Source organism: Nannobrachium achirus (assembly GCF_963921795.1).
Source record: "Nannobrachium achirus genome assembly, chromosome: 23".
Taxonomy (NCBI): Eukaryota; Metazoa; Chordata; class Actinopteri; order Myctophiformes; family Myctophidae; genus Nannobrachium; species Nannobrachium achirus.
The window spans coordinates 25,341,448-25,366,320 of record NC_137830.1 but is presented as its reverse complement, the minus strand read 5'-3'; the positions used below and the strand labels follow the sequence as shown (position 1 = coordinate 25,366,320).

Sequence of the window (24,873 nt, the reverse complement as noted above, 5' to 3'; positions counted from 1 at the left end):
TTGCGCTCAAGTCTGACCACTTGAGCAGCAATCAGCTGGGTGAAGCTGAAAATGTAATTTCCCCAGCAGGATGAAATATATGTTATGTAAGGATGTATCATTCCAAACAGGAGAAAATATGCAGAAAATAATTTAATTTGAGTTTAATTGGCAATTGCCATAGGACCCCCAAAGATTCCACTGAATGATGGTTATGGCAATAGTACACACGCACGCACGCACGCACGCACGCACGCACGCACGCACGCACGCACGCACACACACACACACACACACACACACACACACACACACACACACACACACACACACACACACACACACACACACACACACACACACACACACACACACCCTTTGGGGACAGAATACACTTGTAAAGATGATTTATGGACATCACAAGGGGGATACACGGATGCAAGCATTCAATCACACACACACACACACACACACACACACACACACACACACACACACACACACACACACACACACACACACACACACACAAATGCATACACGCTTGCGCGCACACAATGCTTCTAAAGCAACAATCTGTTGACACGTCAACAGCTTGTTCATCTTTATGATCAACACTTAAAAAAGGAGAGGAGAGGAGAGGAGAGGAGAGGAGAGGAGAGGCTGAGAGGGGGTTGAGAGAAAGAGAAGAGAGGACATACAGGAACAGAAAAACACCAGACAGGATCTTTAAAGATGGGTTGCCATGATTTTTTCTCCCCCTAAAACATGATGATCAGGTATTATGGTTATACTGGGAGGAAGATTTTTTGCAAAAAAAAGTGTTAAAATTATGTTTTTTATGTGGCCACACCCACCAGTTCATTAAGTATGCCTGGTTGTCTGGTGGGTGGTGACCCAGCTGAAGTTAGCCACACCCACAGTGTTGGGTGATTGGTAAAAGGGGAGGGGATGATTATGGCCTGGAGGCTCTCAGCTTTCAGGAAGTAACCAACAATACACAGGGAAGGCTAATTTGCACATTATAACCCTAGCCCGTGGTCTATTAGGAGGCTGTTAACTTCATAGGCACCACCTCTTTAACTCATTTACCGCCTCCCCCGATAGTCCCGAGAAAATCCCAATGTCGTTCCCCGCCAGGCCCGATAGTCCCGAGAATTAGCTTTTATATAACTAGAAGCTGGGCCGCCCTTCGGGCGGCCCAGCGTCTAGTCGGCGACCTGGCCAACTCGGGAACGATGTAAATAGAGAATGAATGCCCCGCCCTTTAATGCAAACCCCATTATACCTGTTGTCATAGGACCTGTTTTGACCATCTGTTTGCCTGTGTCCATTTATGCCCATATATGGAGATATCTGTATCTGTCTGTCTGTCGGCGTCCATTTTATGTCCATATATGGAGATCAGTGCAGATATAGTTCTGGGCCCATTTTATGCCCATATGCCCATATATGGAGATATCTGTCTATTTGCGTCCATTTTATGCCTGCCCCACCCTTTAATGCAAACCCCAATATACCTGTTGTCATAGGACCCGTTTTGACCATCTGTTAGCCTTTGTCCCCACCCTTTAATGCAAACCCCAATATACCTGTTGTCATAGGACCCGTTTTGACCATCTGTTTGCCTTCTGTTAGCCTTTGTCCCCACCCTTTAATGCAAACCCCAATATGCCCATATGCCCATATATGGAGATATCTGTCTATTTGCGTCCATTTTATGCCTGCCCCACCCTTTAATGCAAACCCCAATATACCTGTTGTCATAGGACCCGTTTTGACCATCTGTTAGCCTTTGTCCCCACCCTTTAATGCAAACCCCAATATACCTGTTGTCATAGGACCCGTTTTGACCATCTGTTTGCCTTCTGTTAGCCTTTGTCCCCACCCTTTAATGCAAACCCCAATATACCTGTTGTCATGTTGTCATAGGACCCGTTTTGACCATCTGTTTGCCTTCTGTTAGCCTTTGTCCCCACCCTTTAATGCAAACCCCAATATATGGAGATCTCTGCACACACAGTACCGGTTGCGGAAAACTCTGATGTCAGACATCAGCTCCGCATTCGGGGATTCATTTTATGCCCATATCTGGAGAACGCGCGTGCCGGTGGGAAGAACGGTTCTCGAGATTCACATACATACATACACATTCACAGAGATTTTTTGTTGACTCCTGGCGTATATCTGTATCTGTCTGTCTGTCGGTGTCCATTTTATGTCCATATATGGAGATCACTGCAGTTATAGTTCTGGGTCCATTTTATGCCCATATATGCCCATATATGGAGATATCTGTCTATCTGCGTCCATTTTATGCCCATATATGGAGATCTCTGTATCTGTCTGTCTGTGTCCCTTTTATGCCCGTATATGGAGATCTTTGTGATTCTGCATCCATTGTATGCCCATATATGCCATATATGGAGATATCTGTTTATCTGCGTCCATTTTATGCCCATATATGAGATTTCTGTCGCTTTTTCAAACAGATGGTCAAAACGGGTCCTATGACAACAGGTATAATGGGGTTTGCATTAAAGGGGGAACCGGCACTGTGTCTGCAACACAGTCGGAGGCACAGACAGATACAGAGATCTCCATAATGGGAATAAAGGGACACAGACAAACAGATGGAGGAGGAGACAAACTTAATGCAAACCCCATTATACCTGTTGTCATAGGACCCGTTTTGACCATCTGTTTGCCTGTGTCCATTTATGCCCATATATGGAGATATCTGTATCTGTCTGTCTGCGTCCACTTTATGCCCATATATGGAGATCTTTGACCATCTGTTTGCCTGTGTCCATTTATGCCCATATATGGAGATATCTGTATTTGTCTGTCTGCATCCATTTTATGCCCATATATGGAGATCTATGCAGACACAGTGCCAGTTCCGGAAAATCCTGATGTCAGACATCAGAATCCGAACCTTTCGTGCTGGTTCCAGAAAATCGTGTATCGGGTCGGGTCGGGTCGAGGCCGAGCACTGCACTACCTGCTGCGGTGGGGAACGCACGTGCCGAATTTTAGGGAATGAATGCCCCACCCTTTAATGCAAACCCCATGAATGCCCCACCCTTTAATGCAAACCCCAATATACCTGTTGTCATAGGACCCGTTTTGACCATCTGTTTGTCTTTGTCCACTTATGCCCATATATGAAGATCTCTGCACAAACAGTACCGGTTGCGGAAAACTCTGATGTCAGACTTTATGCCCATATCTGGAGAACGCGCGTGCCGGTGGGAAGAAGGGTTCTCGAGATACGCGGATTACATACATACATACACATTCACAGAGATTTTGTGTTGACTCATGTGGCGTACGTGATGTCAGAGCCTTTTATGAAGTGATGTCACAATGACTCAGCGCTTGCGCCGATTTTCTCCGGAACAGCCTGATGTCAACAATCAGCTCCGCATAAGGAGATTCCGAACGTTTCGCGCCGGTTTCGGAAAACCGCGAGTCGGGTCGGGTCGAGGCCTGGCACTGCACTCCGCGCAGCGGCGGGGAACGCGCGTGCCGAATCTGAAGCCGGTGGGACGAACGGTTCTCGAGATACGCGGATTACAAACAAACAAACAAACAAACAAACAGACAGAGATTTGTCGCATTTATAGATAGATGTCATGTTTAATTACACTCTTCCCCAGCCCGTGACAAAGTTTGAGCCTTCTGTCATAAAGGGAACCAAAAATATCACACATCAAAGTAAGTGTGTTTGAAAAAAAGACTGTAATAATGTATAAATTGCAATACAAATGTATAAATCTCCCCATAACGCACAGTGAACTGGCAAAGTGACGCATTTGAGCACACAAGGCTGGCAGCCGGAAAAAAAAGAGAAGAAAAAAAGTGTTAGAACAGCTGTGTGTGTGTGTGTGTGTGTGTGTGTGTGTGTGTGTGTGTGTGTGTGTGTGTGTGTGTGTGTGTGTGTGTGTGTGTGTGTGTGTGTGTGTGTGTGTGCACATCTCTTAGCTGGCTGGTCCACGGACCACTGTCTGTTTCAGTGGTCCCCCTGATCAGCACAGTCCCATAAATCAGAGATCTGCCTCTCTCTCTCTCTCTCTCTCTCTCTCAAGACACAAAAAAAATATCGCCAATTCGCCATATAAATGCTTCTAAAACATACCTGAGAATGCTGATGGTTGATTAGAATCCACACCATGGTTATAATCCATATATCCAGGCTATAATATATTGTATTGTAATGGTATGTTAGTCCACATTCTCCACAAGCAGCCAAGCAGGCCATTGGCGCCAGGCGGTCCTTTGCAAAGGCCAAAGGGGGGGTCCCTGGTCGCCTTTCTAATGGAACCAATAGGGGGTCCGCGGGCCCAACGCTTCGCTCCGCAGAGCAATGGGAACACGATAATCAACTGTTACACAACGTTGTAAAATCAATCAATAAACCACCCGATTACATAAAGTTCACACGACAGACACGATCCAGTTGAAGTGGTCCCTGGCGATGTGATCTGAAGGGGGTCCGTCCTCTCACTACCCTGGTCTCCAGCCAACACTTCTCAGGGAACCAGGTGGCGGTCCATGGACCAACCGCTCCCCCCAAAAAGCAAGTGATCAACTACTGTCGATAAGCCTCATTAGCAAAGACGCACCAGAGCTGTTTAGCAGGGCAGTGCAGAGGATTTTTTTAGGGGCAGGGGGAGACATTTTTCTAACATGTCCTAGAATGTGAAAATAGCAGATCTACAAGCTCTACAAGCTCTCAATGTCTCTCAATGTGTCACAGAGCGATGTGTTGAGCGTGTAGAGCTTGTAGATCTGCTATTTTCACATTCTAGGACATGTTAGAAAAAAGACTCATGCCCCCTTTGATGTCTATTTGTGTGTGTGCACCTGTACAGGCAAAAACCACCAACAGCAGCACACAGAGACAGAGAGAAAGCACCCCCAAGTGGGGGCTCACAGAAATACTCACAGAAATACTGCAATATAGACATAGTATGTGAAATTGCTGAGTTTTATGGTCAGACATAGCCAATAAAAATATTTTTCTCTGCATTTTTCTAAACAGAAAATTCAAAAAAAAAAAATCCTATTACATAATTACATTAGTACACTTATCTGATAATGCCTGAAGCCATAAAGACAAATATCAAGTGAGTTATCCACTTGAAAACAGATCATTCACAAAAAGGTCAATAACTCCAATTATTTTGAATTTCCACCTGGATTTTGAAAAAACAAGGGGTTTGAAATGGCTGAAACTCTAGATTGCTACATCGTACATACAAAAAAATATTTTTTGGAGAGACTAGAGGATGTCCTCTTTTATTTCAGGCACTGTATGACATTTTCGTGCAAACAGGGAATTTAGGAAAAATGTATAACTATGAAGAAAATGCTTAAACAAAATGGCAGGAGAGCCATACAGTCAATGTTAAAATGGCGGCCAATGTGTTAAAAAGCAAGAAGTGAACGAGAGGCAAAAACAACATGGGACAGAACAAAGGAACAAAAGACAAATGTGTCCCAGCACCCCCAGCAGCTAGTCATCTCGGGGACTGTCATTATTCCCTGTAGCCAAAATGATTTTTTTTTTTTTTTTTGCTCTTTTTTTTTTTATGCCACAACAGCATCTCATAATATCTAGGCTACATTTCACTTAAACGCCAGAGCTTAACTCTGCATGTAAATAAGACTTTTTTAAATTAATGTGAGAGATCGGTACATAATTCTGTTAGTCCTCCCAGTTTATATTAGCTAAAATGCTAACTAGCCAGCCTTTGTTAGCCGTTTGTAGCCAAATGCGGTAATATCGGGACTCCATTACTTAGCGAAGCAACCCACAGTATTTATCCCATTAATTTAATGCCACGTGTGTTCCAAATGAACAATTATTAACCACGTAATGTATGATTTTGTGTATTATTATTTATTATTCTTCCGCCGTTCTTGACTTCCGCTGTTTCTTCTTCTACGCTGGTGAAATGATCCTGGAGCGGCCTGGAGACGTCTGTGACGTATGCTCCGGTGCGGAAGCTTCCTTTGTCACTGAGTTAGCTTAGCATTGAATAGATCAGTGTCGTCCTAAACTATCTAATTCTAACGTTCAGGGTGTTTGTTTTTTTGGACAATAAATTGACATCCAAGAAAACATGGATGGAATGCAATCGTTCACTCGCCGTCGGAAAGTTGACTTTAGAGTAGACTATTCTGGTTGACTGGCTATGAGTGGCTAACGGCTAACGCTAGCTAGCGTTAGCTAGCGCTAGCTGCAGCGCTAGCTGCAGGCTATAAACAAATAAAACGTGACCCAACTCTATTGTTGCTCTCTTCTACAAGCTCACAACGCGAGGCGGTTAAGCCTGTAGATTGTGTTTTATTATCAGGTCAAATAATCCTTCTGGCTGAAGTTACACAAACACTGATTATGCTACATTTAGCACAGTTAGCCCTGTTGCACACGTAATAGGTTCACTTCAACCTCGTGTTGAGCAGTTAATCCTATTTGCTACGTACGTCTACAAAAACCTTCATATTTCAAAGATAACGTGCTTACTGAAGTCTCACAGATGTCACAGTATGGTACGCTCAAGCAGAATTACCCGTATCTTTCGTATTGCTTAATAAACTGCATTTTAATCCGATCAGATGCCATTTTCTGTTGTTTTTCAGCCATGCGACCCCATCGGTTGCGAGGTGTACTGCACTTAGATACATTAATACCTTTTTAAGGAAACGACGACCGATCGGATTAAAATGCTCCTCATTAAATAATACGATCATTACGGGACATTCTGCTGGAGCGTACCCTATGGTGACATCTGTGAGCCTTCACTAAGCAATTTATCTTTGTAATCTGACCGTTTGTGTAGACGTATGTAGCAAATTGGTTAAACTGCTTCACGGTTGGCGCACTGTAGCGTCTTTACATTTAGCCCAATAATGCTTGAGATGCTGTTGTGGCATTATCTTTTTAGAGAGCAATAACTAAAGTTTAAAACATACATAAACCACTTTAGCCCTATGTTATACCAAGGCTATTTGAAAATAGACGATCTACAAGCTCACAACGCATTGCGGTGCGACGCGTTGTGAGCTTGTAGATCTGCTATTTTCAAACATTTTGTACTTTTACTTTTGGTACTTTAAGTACATTTGGATACCAATACTTTTGTACTTTTACTCAAGTACATTTTTTATTCTGGACTTTTACTTGTAACAGAGTGATTCTACATTGCAGAATTGATACTTTACTTTATTATAAAATGTTGGTACTTTTTCCACCACTGTGTAAACGTTTGTGTTCTCATGCCAATAAAGCTTCTTTGAATTGAAGATTGAATTGAAGATTGCTCCCCATGTGGCGGAGTCAGGTCATTGCAGGTTAGAAATTTATTTAAAACTTGAATATCTCAAAAGTACTATTTCAGCATGGCATCATTCTATAAGCCATATCTTCAAAACTGTTGGGTCAATCTCCACAACCAATATATCATTTTGTAGCTATGATCCCCAGCTTTCAAATGAAATGAAAAAATGAAAATGAAAAAAATTGCAATGACTGGCTCCTGGGGAGATTGGGACACAAATGAAGAACGGGTCAGAGAGAGACAGACAGACAGATAGACAGACAGACAGACAGACAGACAGACAGACAGACAGAAAGAGAGAGAGAGACAGAGACGGCGCAGCCTGTGGTGTCGAGGCAAGATTCAAGACCATATGCTGGCTCAACTTTTTATATTTCAATTCTACTTTATTGACACCGGGGAGCGCGACAAGCAGACGAGATGGATGGCCGGCACGTTGAGGAGAATAACCGGCAGCTACAGTATTGTCAAACCCAACCCCCCTCCATCTGCTTCCATCTTAACGTGCGTCTCTGTTCACTCAATCACTGGCAAAATGGAGCCCCGAGCTGATGTAGTGGAGGTCCCTTTAAATGTGGTTTGAGGCAGCTAGCTATACATTTGGAACCACAGCATAGGAAAATCTGGTGGAGTGTTGACTTAACCTAGCCTGGCTCCAGCCCCTGAATCGCTAGCCACGCCCATTATAAAAATATGTTCAGGCGATTCAGGGTCTGTTGACAGTCACTCTCAATGGAGAGGCTATAGCTCGTTGAAAGTCTGTACGGCAAATCAGCATCGTTTCAACTCGCGATGGCGTCAAACAACAGCACCGGACCTTCCCAAACATAAACAAACAAGGCATCACCCAGTGCGGTAACTTGCGATCCTATCGATCTCGCTATGAAACAACAGTAGCAGACATATTTTACTGTGTTTGATTACTCACATAGCGCTCCTGTTCTGCCGGTTTCCTTGGTTAGCAAATACAGTAGCAACAGGCTAGCCAGCCACATAACAACATGAATAAGGGTCGATTAACAACGACTTCATCTGCTTTTTTACAATTGTGATTGATTAGGGGGTGAACCAATCGCCGAAGACTGCCTCTTTGGCAACGTCCATTCCAGAAACGGCTGCAGTAGGAAGGGCTTTCAGACTGAATAGTTGAGTGAAACAAAATGAAAATTCAGGCTGAGTGTCAGGCTTCACTTAACTCTGAAAGGTGAAATAAATGCATCCTCACATCTTTACACCTTTGACCAGAGTTTGACCAACACACAATCAAATACGAAGTGTTGGTCAGAGTTTCCCAAATTGTGTAGCTTGAGACCCAAAAGAACTCAAGCCACCTCACACTACACAGAAACAGGAGATATAAAACAGGTAGTTCCGACGAAGTAATCTGATTGTTTGAAATAGCTATCTACCCGTGATGATAATGTGCACAATGGAACGGGTCTCAACAAGCAAAGACATCAGCTGTGCACAGTCGCAAAATAGCTATCGGCTCGCTATTATTGTTTCCGTAGGCGATGCCTTGTAAGCGGCTATGCCAGCAGTTTCCATGTGAAGTTCAGGGACATAGTAGCGAAATCTGGCATTTAAAATGTAAAACCTTCCATTGCATATCTTAATTCACCCTTTGTTAGCCTTCTGGTTGGTCCCTGACTGACCAACCAGCAGGCTCTATCTGCCTTGTCCCGCCCTGGTTCCGCCTTTTTTATGTTGAATTTGCTAAAACATAATTTATGGAGAAATAAAAATATATAAAAACATGCTGATTCACTATGCTGCCACTGAGCAGCTCCATTTGACTGAAAACAAGTTTGAAATTAGAATTGAGCACACATAATAACAATACGAAGCAACTGAATTAACATGGTAGTGGATGGAGTGTCCCACTGAATGTCCCACCAAGACACAGCAACCAATGGGTGTGGAGAGGGGCAGGACAACGGGCGGGACTTGACAAAGGGTGAATTACAATGAAATGAAGTTGGCGTTTTTTTTAAGGGTAACTGTTGAATAATCGCAATATCAAACTCGAGGGTCATGCCTTATCATGACTATGGGCACGCATGTGTTGCTGCAGGAACGAGCCGAATCACGATAATGCACACCCTCTCGTTTAATATTGCTTAAGTATAGTTCTTCTTCCACCCGAGTCTCTCACCATGCACTGACACTGCTGGCAGCCCTCCAGCCAGGTGTCTCCGCTGTTGTAGGTGAGCAGGCCGCTGTGGTGCACGCACTGCCCACTGACCCGGGGGTCGCACTCCGGACAGCAGAACACGTCCGCCGTGGGGTTGTCACAGTCACACACCATCCTCCTGCACATCACCTGACCCGCCTGCAGGGGGCCGAGAGAGGGAGGGAGGGAGGGAGGGAGGGAGGGAGGGAGAGAGAGAGAGAGAGAGACAGAGAGAGACAGAGAGAGAAACTCTGGTGGTCACAAGTAACTCATTTACTCAAGTTCTGCACTTAATTGTGCCGACTAAGACCACAATTTTAACAGATTTTTTACTTTACTTCAGTGATGCTTTCAGAACTCAACTCCACCTCGTCCCTGACCGCATCACTGGCGTGCCAATAACCACGATAACGCACCCCCTCTCTCGTGTAATATTGCTTAATTAACGTGCCATACAGATTGGGCAAAATATTTTTTTCGCAAACGAAAATGACATAACAGAGCTGCATTGACAAACACACAGGCCCCTTTTTACAGCATACGGCATGCTCACCAAATGTTTGTCGTAGTTAGGGGTAGAATCACCTTCTCTTGCTGCTACTATGGACAGACTGTTCATAAACAGTATATTGTATAGACGTTTGCTTTTTTTTTTCTCTTTGTTCATATATTACTTTTATCTCTCGCCGTTCCTATGCTGCAGTATGTTCAATAAGTCAAACTAAAGTACATTCTTACAATATGTACCTGTACAGGGAAGTAACAACAATAAAGAGACAGAGAGCAGAGAGAGAGAGAGAGAGAGAGAGAGAGAGAGAGAGAGGGACAGACAAACAGAAACAGACTTTTGTTGTTTGTAGCTTTTGGTGAAATCAAAACTGTCCAAAAAGTCCCAAAAATGTACTTATGCATGAGGAGTCCAAGCTGCTTTTTTTCACCTGACAGGGAGGAGTTTCCCTGGTTGGACATAACGGCTGGAAGCAACACATTATTCCAACCAGTTCCTCCTCCCTCCATCAGGCGCCCTGGCTGGCCAGGGGGAGGCAGTATAGAGACCAGGATTACTGCATGTTTTTGTGAGGGTACCTAGGGGACACAAGGAGAACATGCAAACTCCACACGGAAAGGCCCTTTTGCCAACCCCACCTAGGGTATGGGCACTGATGACGCGGAGGAGAGAACACGCCCCCCAGCATCCCCAGCTGGAATCGAACCCAAGACCTTCTAGCTGTAAGGCAGCAGCGCTACCGACTGTGCCACCGTGCCCGTTCTCATTGGTAGAATTAATCTTCTTTGTGACCGTGCCCTATAGCAATGGTTCTCAACCTGTGGGTCGGGACCCCCCAAATTATTTTGGAGAGTCCCCAGATGTTTAGCTAAATGTTAACATTGTCTCACTCAAAAGTAAACAGACCAACATACAATATAAGTGTATACAGGGTATCTGCACATTTCTAAAGTGACAATTTAAGGATGTTTGTGTGGTAGAAACCTTTTTTTCACCTTTTTTCTATATTAACCACTTGAACCCTAGCGTCCATATTCTGAGAACTTTAGCCAAAAATAGCAGATCAACACCTCGCGCTTCGAGGCATTGTGAGCTTGTAGATCAGCTATTTTTGAGGTTTGGTGAATAGAGGGGAAAAAGAGCAGACTAAGTACAGAGTGAAATGTCAACTTTATTGACGGTTCAAATGGTTAATATATCTGAAAACACACATTGACATGAATCCAAAATACACTGATGATTGTGCTGTCAAACGATGAAACTATTTGGAATCTATGAACAGGTTTTGTGGGTCCTTGCTTCATCTATCTCTCAACTAAGGGGTCCTTGGCCTGAAGACGTTGAAGACCCCTGCCCTATAGGATGGATTTGATGCTTCCGGGATCGTTCCTTACCTGGCAGGAGCACACCGAGCACCGGTCGCTGTCTAGAACCCAGATCTGTCCGTTGTGCTTGACCCTGTTGTCATAGCGACAGTCCCCCGAGCAGTTCCTGCCGTGCGGACAGCGGCAGTCGTAGCCGCCCTCCACGTTGATGCACACCGTGTCGTTGGCACAGCTGTGTCTGCCCGTCTCACACTCGTCTATGTCTTGTGGAGAGAGACGGAGAGACAGCGAGATCGAGGGAGAGAAAAAGAGGGGGAGAGAGAAAGAGAGAGGGGGGGAGAGAGGGAGAGAGAGAGAGGGTGAAAGCGGACGTGTATGTTTCATTTAAGATATATTTGGAATTCATTTCAAACGAAAACGTGGCCCGAGTTAATTTCCATCTCCATTTCAAAACAAGTCGAGCAAGTCATTTGCCCCTGTACATCAATTTCCATGGTTCATACAGACACAAACGTTGAGCTCCTGCTTCACCGATGGTATCTACAGTAATGCCAATAAAATAAATACATATTTTTCTTCTTGCTTTGTCACTATTGTCATTTATGTTGGGGTTTTGGGGGGTATAAAAAAGGCTGTATATTCAGGCATACCTTGTGTGTGGGGGAAATGAGAGGACAAGACAAATGTAAAGCAACAAAAGACAAATATTTAAATATATACTGTATACAGGTATAAGAAGAAGAACGGTTTGGACAGAGCTCAGTGTAGAAGTAAAATAAGTAAATTAAGTACAGGGGTCTGCAACAGTTGGTCCGGGACCCCTAGGGGGTCCTCAGAGTTACTACAGGGGGTCCTCCAAATCTTTATGTGATAGAAACTTTTTTTCTCCTTTTTTATATTAACCACTTGAACCCTAACGTCCATATTCTGAGAACTTTAGCCAAAAATAGCAGATATACAAGCTCACAAAGCCTCGCAGCGTTGAGCTTGTAAATCTGCTATTTTCGGCAAAGAGGTTTGGTGTAGAGGGGAGAAAGAGCAGACTAAGCACAGAGTGAAAGGTCAAGTTTATTAAGTAGGTTAAATATCTCAAAACACAAACTGACATGAAACCAAAATACACTGATGATTGTGCTGTCAAACGATTAAACTAAATGGAATCTACGAAAAGGTTGTGGGGGTCCCTGCTTCATCTCTCTCTCAACTAAGGGGTCCTTGGCCTGAAAACTTTGAAGACCCCTGAAGAAGAAGAATCTAGAGCAGGGTTGCTCAAAGTGGGTTCCGCGGGGTCCTGGGGTGTGAGCTTGTAGATCAGCTATTTTTGGTGAACGTTCACCCCCATGCTGGGGTTCAAGTGGTTAAATGTCAAGAATAACATGATTTGTGGTCTGTCCTAATGGAAACGGATATTCTCTCCAGTTTTCCTCCGTGACTGTATACCTAGGGGGTAAGATTTGCATATTTACGTAGCATAATATGACATAAGATTCTAAAAAGGAACTGTGTAATTCAGTCAAGTATTCAGAAGTAACTAAGTACTTTTACTTAAGTACTGTAATTAAGTACAGTTTTGAGGTATTTGTAGTTTACTTGAGTATTTCTAAATTCCAATACTTCTACTCCACTACATCTGGGATCCAAATGTTGTACTTTTACTCCACTACGTTTATTTGAAAACTATAGTTACTAGTTACTTTGCAGATGTAAATTATAATACGTTAAAACATACATAAACCACTTTAGCCCTATTTTATAAGTTGGCTATTTAAAAATAGCCGATCTACAAGCTCACAACGGGTCCCATCGCGCCGCGTTGTGAGCTTGTAGATCTGCTATCTGCTGGTTGAATTTGGTGCTTTTGTCAGACTGGTGCTTTTGCATATCATGACAAACATGCAAAGTGCCAGCAGTGGCTTTGATGCAACTCTTCCTGTTTTGATGTCATGTGCCTGGAGGGGACGTCACAATGAGTCTCCATTGGGAGGCCAGCGTTTTGTTTACCACTGTTTCTCCAGGGAAATGAAGGGATGCGCTGATGTTCTGTTGAATATTGGTATCGGGTCATCAAAGCAGAATTAGCAAAAGCTGCCGGAAGCATGCACAAGTACAACCACTTAAACCCTCAATTATACTGTTCCTTTTTAGAATATTATGTCAAACTAGAAATACTGTTCCTACGAAACAGTGTGGGCTCGCTCGTGACTATATTCTGCAGCGAGCTAACTGTCATGTGAAGCTCAACCAATACTCCAGCTAACACCACTCCCAGATGTTTTTCCGCACCTCAATTGCACCTTATTGGCTAAGGGCCCTGCCTTTGTACTGTCGTGGCGCAACTTAAAATAAATAAATAATGAAGATAACATAGTGTTCTCGCCTTTCAGGCGAGCCCACAATTACGCTAAATATGCAAATCTTTTCTCCTAAGAAGCATGTAACAAACTATTTTCCATCTTTAACTCTTTCAAAGCCACAGAGGTAGATTGACGAGAATTATTAATTAGGCAACCAAGCCACAGACGAAGGTTGACGAGAATAGGCTATTTTTGTTATAAAACAACTCAAAATACATTATTTTTGCCGATTTAACAAACAAGGGTTTCATACAAAACACTTTGCCTCCCTCCAGTGGCAGATCATGTGACTGAACGAAAACGAGGAAGTGCACGGTCCATTCTGTGTCTGCGTTGTTGTGATTCTAGGTTAGAATGCATTATACATAAAACACACTTTCCTCCTCACCCATAAGTCTGATTTTCATTCCGAAAAAAGATCTGAGCAGCTGGTGGCAACCCGGTGCGTGAAGCGCCTACGCAAAAGTAGGTATTTGCTCATTTTGTTAGCATGGTTGTATGAGTGTAACTATGGTGGAATTTAGCGTCACCCAGGGTACTGAAAAGAATGGACAGAACGGATAGATGTGTAAACAGCGTTTTCTTGTGGTCGTAAAAAAAACACTGAAATGGGCTGGCATTGATTGTGTTAATAGCCAGTCAAACTCTCTAGATCCTTGTCCACAACATGTTGAAGTGTATTTTACATGCGGTTTCTGTGAAATATATTAGAAAAATTATCTACAAAATAAATTCATAAATGTTTTATAAAATAATCTCCTCTCCTCTCCAGGCAGACATCAATGTGGACACTAAGCATATTAGATGTGATGATATCAAAGATGTTCTGTCTTCTATTGATTTTAGTGTCTGACAGGCTGGAAATACACACACACTGACAGCTGCACACATGCACATTATGAATGATTCAGTTTGGTCTTTTCACACAGACATGGCATTAAACACCAAATCAATAACATTAACAGTGAAATCCTGAGGTGGTTCTGGCTACATGTAGAGACTGTAGGCCCCAAATGTGCAGTGGTTCCCAACCATGTCTGGATCAGGGCCCACTTGAAAATCTTGAAAAACTGTACATGGCACACACATCTGACCACTTAACATGAGCATGATTATTTTAATGATCGATCCAGTGTGTAATAATGTACGGTATACACGTTTGTCGGTATAACTATGAAAATTAAAATGTCAAGGTTTTATATAAATATATGCCTCTATCCATGCCAAACTTTGCACACACACTCCTTGGCTGGCAAAGCACAACCTCCGCCCCTGATTTCTCACATGCCCCTCTTCTAGCGCCACCATGAGGTTGCTTTTTGTAGACAACATACATGCGACCTGACGGTCTCTTATCTCCCGATTAGGGAGTCTTACTGGTATGTATGTTTTTTATATAAATATATTTAATATTCAAAAAATATTAGGGCTGGGATGCGATTAAACAATGTAATCTAATTAATTACAGGCTCTGTGATTAATTAATCGCAATTAATCGCATTTTAATCGCACATCGATATTTGCCCTGAGAAGCATTTTTTTTCAGGTATAACACATTGTTGTACGAGTGAATCAACGAGTGAGTTTTTTAAATCTAAATTTCGCATCCACTGGGCCAAGCAAAGCGCTCTGATCGGCTTCTCCCTTTGTGTTTGTTGTCTCTTCTTGGTTGGTGCATCGCTATGATCGGTATGCCCGAAACTGAAGGTTCTGTGGTGCAAAAACTAAGTGTGATTAAAATGCGTAATTTTTTTTAATCGCGTTAATTTTCTGTAATTAATTAATCGCAATTAATCAGTTAAAGTCCCAGCCCTAAAAAATATATTATTATGCTTATTATTAATACATGGTGGACCTTTCAACTTTGACCTTGTGATCTCCGTTACCTTCACAGGACTCTCCGTTGGCGGCGAACATGCCGTTGTCGTGGTAACCGTCGCGACACTCGCAGTGGTACCAGCCGGGGAGGTTGATGCACGACGCTCTGCTGTCACATTCCACGAAACCGTCCACGCACTCGTCGATATCTGCGCGCACACACACACACACACATACACACACACACACACACACACACACACACACACACACACACACACACACACACACACACACACACACACACACACACACACGCAGCAACAACAGATTTATTGAACATATGTCATACAATTTTAGGTCAATCAATGGAGATATAAGATAGGACATCTTATGTTATTCAGATACATTATATATAAATGGTGTAAGAGCCAAGATGTTAGGCCTGATAGCTATTGTTTATGGTATAGTTTCTCCTTGTAAAGTACCATGCATAGTAATACCTTGCTCCGTAGGTCCGGACGTAATTGTTTGTCTCCGTAACCTTACGGACACTCAACCTGACGGATCAAAACCGATAAAAACGTACGTACGCTTGAACTACCCGGCCGTGGCGAACTTTTGTCAACCGTGGCAGTAGTGAGGACAATTACTTATAACAGCGGTTCTGAAACAAACTATGTGTCCCAACAAGAAATATCATTTTAGCAAGAAACAGTAAAAAAAAAGGAACGTGGAAATGGTTTCCTGTGGAAATAAGCTTAGTCTTTTCATGGATCTCCTTTTAGTAGACCTTGTACCAGTGAACTGTACCGTCATGAAACTGTACCTTTTCCTATGCAAACTTCTAATAAAGTCTTCAATCAATCAATCAATCAAAACGTCATTGCAACCAAGAAGACGTCATTCCTCACAGGAACGGCTGTGCATTGGCATGAGAATACATACACACAAACACGCGCGCACACACTCACACCGCCTCTCATCCAAAAGTGAGATGGGTGCAGTGCACTGTGTTGTTATTATTACTCAGTCTGGGTGGTTAAATCTGTACCCTTGCGGAGTTGCATTTACCGCGATAATGTTGCAACAGACAGCAGCTGCAGAACCAGTCCAGACTCCAGACTGTTACAAAACATCACATCGGTCGCCGGGTCAAGAAATTCTGTGGTTCTACATATGTTGGCTAAAAATGCTTCGGTTTTTACACGTGTGTGCTGTGCAGAAGATCCCCTCCATGTGGCGCGCGGCTCCAACGGGAGCAGAATTGGAGCGGAGAGTGGGTCGGCACGTACATAACGCATAGAGCAACTATGTATGTCGACGTAACTACCGTACGTACTGTCTCACCCAAAAACGTACACAAAATCAACCATACGTAACTATAAATGGCCCTTAACAAGACAGTACAACCATGGTCTGATACCCTGTGCGTACTCAATCTCCCTTGTCCACTCATTAAAGCACCAACCACCACCATATAGTGCCTATCTGACCTGTGCCTGATTGACCGTGGCTTCCATCACATTAATGAGCTTGTAGATCTGCTTTTTTTGGAATAGCCGAACTGCCGAAGTATAAAACAGGGCTTACAATTTACAATTAAGCTTACAATTGGATTACATTTACCCCCATTGATTCCGGATGGGGAACCAAATGCAAATGGTTGTCTTAGGAATGCGACAAAAAAAAAATACGATTTAACTCAAGTCTCAATGGCAAAAGTAATCAATAGAAAAAAGTCATTTTGGGGTGAACTACTCCTTTAAGTAGAGAGAGTGCGAGAGAGCGAGATTCAATCTCCACCACTAACCACCCAGCCATCACATCAATGCATTTTTTATGGGCCTGGCTACAATAAATCATCATGCATTAATCTTCTTTACTGAACCGCCAACAAGCTTTTGAAATACAGGTGAATTATAGAGATGGAACATATATTTTTATTAAGGCTGTGTTGGCACATTTAACCTTGGGGAAACATTTATTTTTTTCCCCTCTCTCTCTCTCTCTCTCTCTCTCTCTCTCTCTCTCTCTCTCTCTCTCTCTCTCTCTCTCTCTCTCTCTTTTTAGTTGAGGACAAAACGGGGTGTTTGCAGTCGATTCAATTAACGTGCTCTTGCTAGACAAACTGACACAAACATGTATCCATACACACAAGCACGCGTAGGGTCTTTGTTGAAAACTTCAAGCTATATTCACTTGACATATTCATCCAGGAGCCAAGCTTGCACAGAATTCAAGGTCTTTTACTGTTGTTCCTTGCTTATCTCTTTCTCTCTGCATACCTCCCTTCCCTTGTCCCTTCAGCTTTCACTCTCCATCTCCCCTCTTCTCACACAAAAAAAGACTCCTTTGTCTCATTTGTTTCTTTCAAGGTCTTAACAGCCAAACAGCGTCCTGACGTTCTCGTCCACTCTCCTCTGGATGTCTCTCTCTTTCTCTTTCTCCTCTAAAGGGCTTTCCATACTTCGACCGAAACCAAAGATTTGGGTCAAAAGGTCCTTTTCGACCATAAAATGATGTCCCTCGCGACTTCTGAAAAGCATTAGACCGAATGAGAGTTCGGAAATTTGCACGTCGGAAAACACAACTCGCCGAACATTTCGGTCGAAGTATAGACAGGCCTTAACTCTCTCACACACACACTCCAGTGTTCATTTTGTCGACTAAAACTGACTAAAAATGTTCGTCGACCACCTTTTTTCACTGACAAAAACTAAATAAAAAGTAAGCTATGATGACTAAAACTGAGACTAAATATATTGACAATTTCGTCAACATTTGAAACTAGACAAAATGTCAGGGAGGGACTAGTGGAGAAGAGATCCAGTAAGTAATTTTATGTTTGGTTGCGCTTGGGTGTTGCGCTCTGAAAATAGCAGATGAGCTCACAATGCGAGCTTGTAGATTGTCTATTTTCAGCATGCAACCAAGGCAAAAACAACCATTTTTAGGCAGTGAGCATGTTAAGGACTGTGCTCACTGAGTCTGTAGGCCTACATAGTCAAGGCTTTCCTTAGTTTTCGATCAGTTCAGTATAGCTTTTGTTTAGTTTTCTTATAATTTGGTTTAGTCTAGTGGGTTTTCTCTGTGACTTGTATTTGTGCACAGGACCATACCTTGGTTTTGAAAAACACACTGACATAGTGATAGCCGATCTACATCAACATAATAATACAAAAATGGAAGGTTCCTGGTTTGAGCCCTGGCTGCCCCTGTGTTAGTGTCGAAGTGCCCTAGAGCATGGCACTGACCCCCTGGTCAGGGGTGTGGCACCAAATTCTGGGCCCTGGGTACAAGGATTCACTGCGGGCCCCCCATGAATGTTCTTCATAGGGGGAGGGGGTTTAACCCATTTATACTGGGAACGCATTATTATGCATCATTTTTTGCATGCTTTAACAATTGAAAAATAGCAGATATACAAGCTCACAGCGCTGTGAGCTTATAGATCTGCTGTTTTTGAAAGATCGTGAAAACTTGTGCAAGTCTTTGAATATTTCAAATTCTTCTAAGGTTTTTTGAAAAACCCATGTTTCTATGTCCGTGGTGTTCAAACTCATGTGAAGGAACCCCAAATTTAACCCCCATCTCAAAATATTTAGTTCCAGGGACCCCCCCAGAAGCAAAATTTTAGTTACAAATGTTCAATGTTCAATAGCCTAAGTATAAAATAATTAAGGCCCCTCCACCTTGGGCCCTAGTAACTCAGTCCCAAGTTTACCCCCCTTGTGACGCCCTGACTGACGAGCAGGTTGTTGCCTAGCCCTCGATGTGTTAATGTGTGTTTGACTGCGTGAATGCAACGCACATTGTGAAGCTCTTTAGATAGAGGCGCTATATAAATGAACCATTTACCATTTATTCACCTCATGTCAATGAGATCAGGTCCAGGTTAAGTTCTTGTTTAAAATGCAGATAGTTGCCATGGTTAGAGGGAGCTCAAACAATAACAAGGAATGCCCTGATTCCTATGTGTTGTTGTACTCCCATGGAGTTCAAGTACTGAAGCAACCCAAATAAGCAGCAAAAAAAAAAAAAAAAAAATGCAACCCACAACTTCCAATATTTACAAGCGACTTTACATGAAAACAAGCCCAAAGTCGCTTACAATGAGCAGACTCTGGCAACACTGGCTGTGGCCTGATGCTTGCAACCCGACTCACGCACGCAGCCATACGCTGATAAACGGTACAACAACACAACCTCCTATAGTGTTATTGCTGGTTTTTACAACAGTTTTACTAAAAATGATTTATTCGAGTAATGGGAGACAGCTGTTTATGACTTTGTTTGTTTCTTCGGCTCAGCTGAAAAGTTTCACTCGATCAAGTACACACCTCCATGAGGTTGTAGGAGCTGAAAGATTGAAATGTTTTGCTCTCGATCTACCGGTATGTCAGTGTTAACAAAACTTTTCAGATCGAGACCCAAAATGAAATAATAAGCCACAAGAGGCATGTGGTTACCTGGTATTTTATAACGGCAGAGAGGCGTGGTGAGACACGAGGTGCAGCCGAGTGTCTCCAACCCTCAGGTGGCTTATTGCTTTTCTAAAACGGTTACAATATGGCAAAATGAAAAATCATCGACATGTACCAATTAAAACTATTTCACTAATAATTCACTACAAGGTCTGCAAGAAAGTTCCCAGCTACAAGAAAGTAGTTCCCAGCTTTTTTGGTGCACTATGGTATTGGAACACTGTGGAAAGAAATAACGCACCTGGGTTTGATATAAACTGATTCAAGGTGTGGGTTATAGTCTCATATACCCCAGCAATTAAGGGAAACCAGCCAATCAGAATCAAGGAATGGAACTAGCTGTTTTAGAATAGAGATTAGACGTTTTCCCGGGACCCAAACTAGTGAAAACAGCTGATCTACAAGCACAAAACGTGGCTATTTCAATAATTCTTAAACAGATTTTTTTTGTATTTATTAATTAATTTAATTACTTCAAATGAAATAAAAAAGCTTTTGGGCGATTTTTTTTGTTTTTGTTTGGACCCAGTGTTTGGGAACGGTAGGTTCCGTACGGAACCATTGTTTACTTAGATATGGAAGGATGACCTCCCACTTGGGTAATGACGCCCCCTGGCGATCATTCAGAGAAACTACTTCAGCTCCCGTACTAACGTAGGTAGGAAGGGCCTGTCACTCAAACCGGAGTGACCCGCCTCCAGGCTATATAAACCCCCGGAGGCGGAAGTAACATCCTCTTAATACCACTCTCTGCCACATTCAGTGAAACAGAGGGGCATTACGTGGGAGGTCATCCTTCCATATCTAAGTAAACAATGGTTCCGTACGGAACCTACCGTTTACTGTCAATATTCCAGGATGACCTCCCACTTGGGATTCTTAAACTCCCCTCTAAGCCACAACCTACTCTCATACCCCCACACACCCCTCATACGGGTGAGCACAGCCCAAACGGGCGTGACCCATCACCCAGAAGGTCCCAGGCCCACCGGACCTGGGTGTGAAGGCATGAGAAAATAAAGAGAGACCCTGACAGACCGAAGTCCGCCTCATTCAACTAAATGAAAAGGACAAGTCCGCCTTATAAGTAAGACACACTATATAAGGAAAACACAGGGTCCCCCCAAAGTACCCCAGGTGGCTACATGCCCACCTGTGGGAGGGGAAGATCCGACTCCTCTATGACGTAGAGGAGGCAACTGCACCCAGAACCGAATGCGCTAGCGAAGAGGATTCGATATCCAGGTGATAGTAGGCTGCAAAGGTAGAAGGCGAAGACCAATTCGCCGAAACACAAATCTCCTGAACGGAGACTCCCTTTGCCAGTGCCCACGAAGTAGCCACACCTCTAGTGCTATGGGCTTTAAGTGCCGCCGGCACTTCCACACCCGCACTAGAGTAAGCCAGCCTAATAGCATCCACAATCCACCTCGAAAGAGTGGGTCTAGACACCGGCTTTCTGACAAGAACATTGCCCATTTCTACAAAGAGCTGAGAAGAAGCTCTAGAACCAGCAGTCCTGTCACAGTAGGCCTTCAATGCCCTGACAGGACAAAGGCAATTCAGCCGTTCATCCTCCACCGAGACAAACGGAGGAGGATGAAAAGCCAGAAGAACAACAGGCTCCTTAGGAACCACCATGTTCTTAGGAACAAACTTAAGATGAGGCTTGAGCAACACCTTGAGATCATTGTTCATAAACTGCATGCACTCCGCAGACACCGAGAGAGCTTGCAGGTCACCAACTCTTTTAGCCGTGGCCAAAGCCAGCAAAAGAGCCGTCTTGAAACTCAAAAGTTTCAAAGGCATCCCTACAAGCGGCTCAAAGGGAGCCCGACATAGGCCCCCTAGAACCACCTGCAGATCCCAAACTGGGAACAAAGACCTAGTCACCGGCCTCAAACGTTCAACTCCTTGCATGAACTTGATGACCTCCGGGACTTTAGAAGGTGCCTTGCCCGCCACCCCCAGGTGACAGGCATTAATAGCCGCCAAATACCCCCTAAGGGTAGAAAATGCTAGACCACTTCTCAAGCGGTTCTGCATAAATTCCAGAATTTCCTGGGCTGACGCCACATGAGCCACCACAGGTGGAACACGCGACTCACACCAGTCCTCAAAGGCATTCCACCTTCCATCATAAGACGCCCTCGTAGAGGGCGCCTTAGCACTCTGAATGGTATCAACCACTTCAGAAGAAAAACCGGCTGCCAGCAGGTTTAACCTTTCACGTGCCAAACCCACAGGTCTAGGACCTGCAGGTCTTGGTGGAAGATCTCCCCCCTGGCCTGACTCAACAGGTCCCTGCACCGAGGCAGCTGCCAACCCTGTTCGCAAAGGAGAGGGGCGATCGCCGATCTCCACGTGCCCTTGTAGGGGGCCACCAGGAGCATCTCCAGACCGAACCTCCTGACTCTCTCCAGAGTGGGTCGGATTAAGTCGAAGGGGGGAAACGCGTACAGTAGACCTCTCGGCCACGTGTGCGCTAAGGCGTCCAACCCCAAGGGAGGACTGCCCTTCACCGCGAAGAACAACGGACACTTCGTATTCTCCGCTGACGCAAACAGGTCCGCCACTGGCTGACCAAACTTGCGAAAAATCTGGCTCACCACCCTGGGGTGGAGAGACCAATCCTCGTAGCGAGGACCTCCCCTGGACAGGAGATCTGCTCCGCTGTTGAGGAGACCTGGGACGTGTGAGGCCCTGATCGACTTGAGGCGCGACAAGCACCAAACCGTCAATTCTCGAGCCAGACGGTCCAGTGGCAACGACGACAGGCCCCCCTGTTTGTTGACATAAAACATGGCCGTCGTATTGTCTGTCCTGACCAGGACGTGACAATGCAAAATCCAAGGCTCGAAATGCTTGAGCGCCAGGAGTATAGCCATCAACTCCAAATAGTTGATGTGACGACCCCTCATCTCCAGAGGCCAAAGCCCCTGCGCTGTGCGCCCCTCGAAAGTGGCTCCCCATCCACTGAGACTGGCGTCTGTCGTGATCGACTTGTGGGAAACCACCTCGCCAATCGAGACTCCGCTGGTGAGGAATCCCTCCACCAGCCACGGAGACAGGGCGATCGCGCAGGAAGGGGAAACCGTAACCTTCTTGTACTTCAAGGAGGGCGGGATCCCGAGGGATAACATCCATCTTTGAAAAGGTCTCATATGAAACCTGCCCAAACGCAACAGATGTACTGCGGAAGCCATCATTCCCGTCAGTACCATGCAACTCCTGTAAGTGACCTCCTGGCCCACTTGAAAGGAGTCGAGACATTCCCGAAACCTGTCCACCCTCTCCTCTGAGAGACGGGCCGACATGTCGGATGAGTCCAGAAGGACCCCAATGAATGTAAGACGACTTGCTGGAGTCAGCATGCTCTTGCCGTGGTTGACTATGAAACCTAAGGCCTTCAGGTGAGCCAAAACCACTTGTGTGTGACGCGCCACTTCGTGGGCGGAGCTCGCTGAAATCATCCAATCGTCGATGTACGTCGCCAACCTGACGCCCTGCTGTCTCAGCGGGGCGATGGCTGCTTCGGTCACTTTCACGAAAACCCTCGGGCTCAGTGACAGACCGAAAGGGAGTACTGTATACTCGTACAGGCGACCCTCGAAGGCGAACCGAAGGAATTTCCTGTGTGGGGGATAAATCTGGACGTGCTGATAAGCATCCTTCAGATCCACTGAACAGTGGAAATCCCCTTGCCTGACCGACCGTAACATGGTGGGTACTGTTAGCATCCTGAAAACGTACTTCTTCAGGTACACGTTTAGTGCCTTTAGGTCCAGGATGGGACGTAGCCCCCCCCCCTTTTTGGGCACCAGGAAATAACGGCTCCAAAATCCCATGCGGGATTGGGTCCTGTCCAGCTCCACTATAGCACCCTTGCTTAGCAATGAGCTGATCTCTTCTCTCAAAAGACTTGCTTTTAAACCACGTGCTCTGGTATGAATAACCCTGCTCGAAAGCGGGGGTATATCTGCGAACTGTAACCTGTAACCCCTGGTTATCGTTCGAAATACCCAATGGCTCGGGTTGCATAACTTCCACTGGCGCGCACAGCGTGCTAGCGTGTTTTGAGCGAGAGAAACCCCACCACTGTGCTTCCGTGACGGCGGAGCTTTTTGGCGGCCGGACCGGAAGTGGGGAACCTGCGTATCCGTATCCGGAACGACCGGATGCGGAGCGCAAGGGTTCAATAGGCCGCATGGCGGAAACACCTTCTGGTTGTACCGCTTGACTAGCGGAGCTATTTTGCGGCGGGACCGGAAGTGGGGAACCTGCGTATCCGTATCCGGAACACCCGGATGCGGAGCGCGGGGGTTCAATAGGCCGCAAGGTGGGAACACCTTCTGATTGTACCGCTTGACTAGCGGAGCTCTTTTGCGGCCGGACCGGAAGCGGGGAGCTAGCGAATCCGTATCCGGTGAAACCGGAAGCGTTCGGTTTTCGCTCGATAGAGCGACAGGAAGAGCAAAGCGATTCGACTGATAAACAGACTCGCCCACAACTAAAGCATTCTCCCCTGACAGGAGAGGAACTTTTACGTTTAATACCTGCTCTAAGGCCTTTATGCTTGTCCCTTGACCCGGGCTCATAGTAGGCCGACAGAATTTCTGACTCAAGGTTAAATTCATAGCATCGCTCACGCGAGGGAAAATCCACTCGCGCGCATGAGGAACCATATAATTGTTTGACGTTAACATTACTGGTTGCTGATAAAACCTCTGACTGATTAAAGAGTCCTGACGGGACTCCATCATTCTTACAGGAGGCATGCATAAAGGATTCATATTGTCGACGCGAGGGATATCCCACTCGCGCGCTTGAGGAACCACATAATTGTTTGACATTAACATTATTGGATTCTGATAAAACCT

General features: G+C 44.7%; 1 protein-coding gene across 1 annotated transcript in view; it reads right to left on the bottom strand.

Moving 5' to 3' along the window:
* LOC308308827 (protein kinase C-binding protein NELL2-like) overlaps positions 1–24,873 on the bottom strand; it is a gene marked incomplete at both ends in the record, with an annotated part of 141,601 nt that overhangs the window by 6,118 nt on the left and 110,610 nt on the right. The window contains 3 exons of the mRNA XM_080754279.1: positions 9,484–9,660; positions 11,404–11,597; positions 15,575–15,715. Coding sequence (XP_080610405.1) covers positions 9,484–9,660; positions 11,404–11,597; positions 15,575–15,715 — 512 coding nt within the window. The remainder of the gene's footprint in view (positions 1–9,483; positions 9,661–11,403; positions 11,598–15,574; positions 15,716–24,873) is intronic.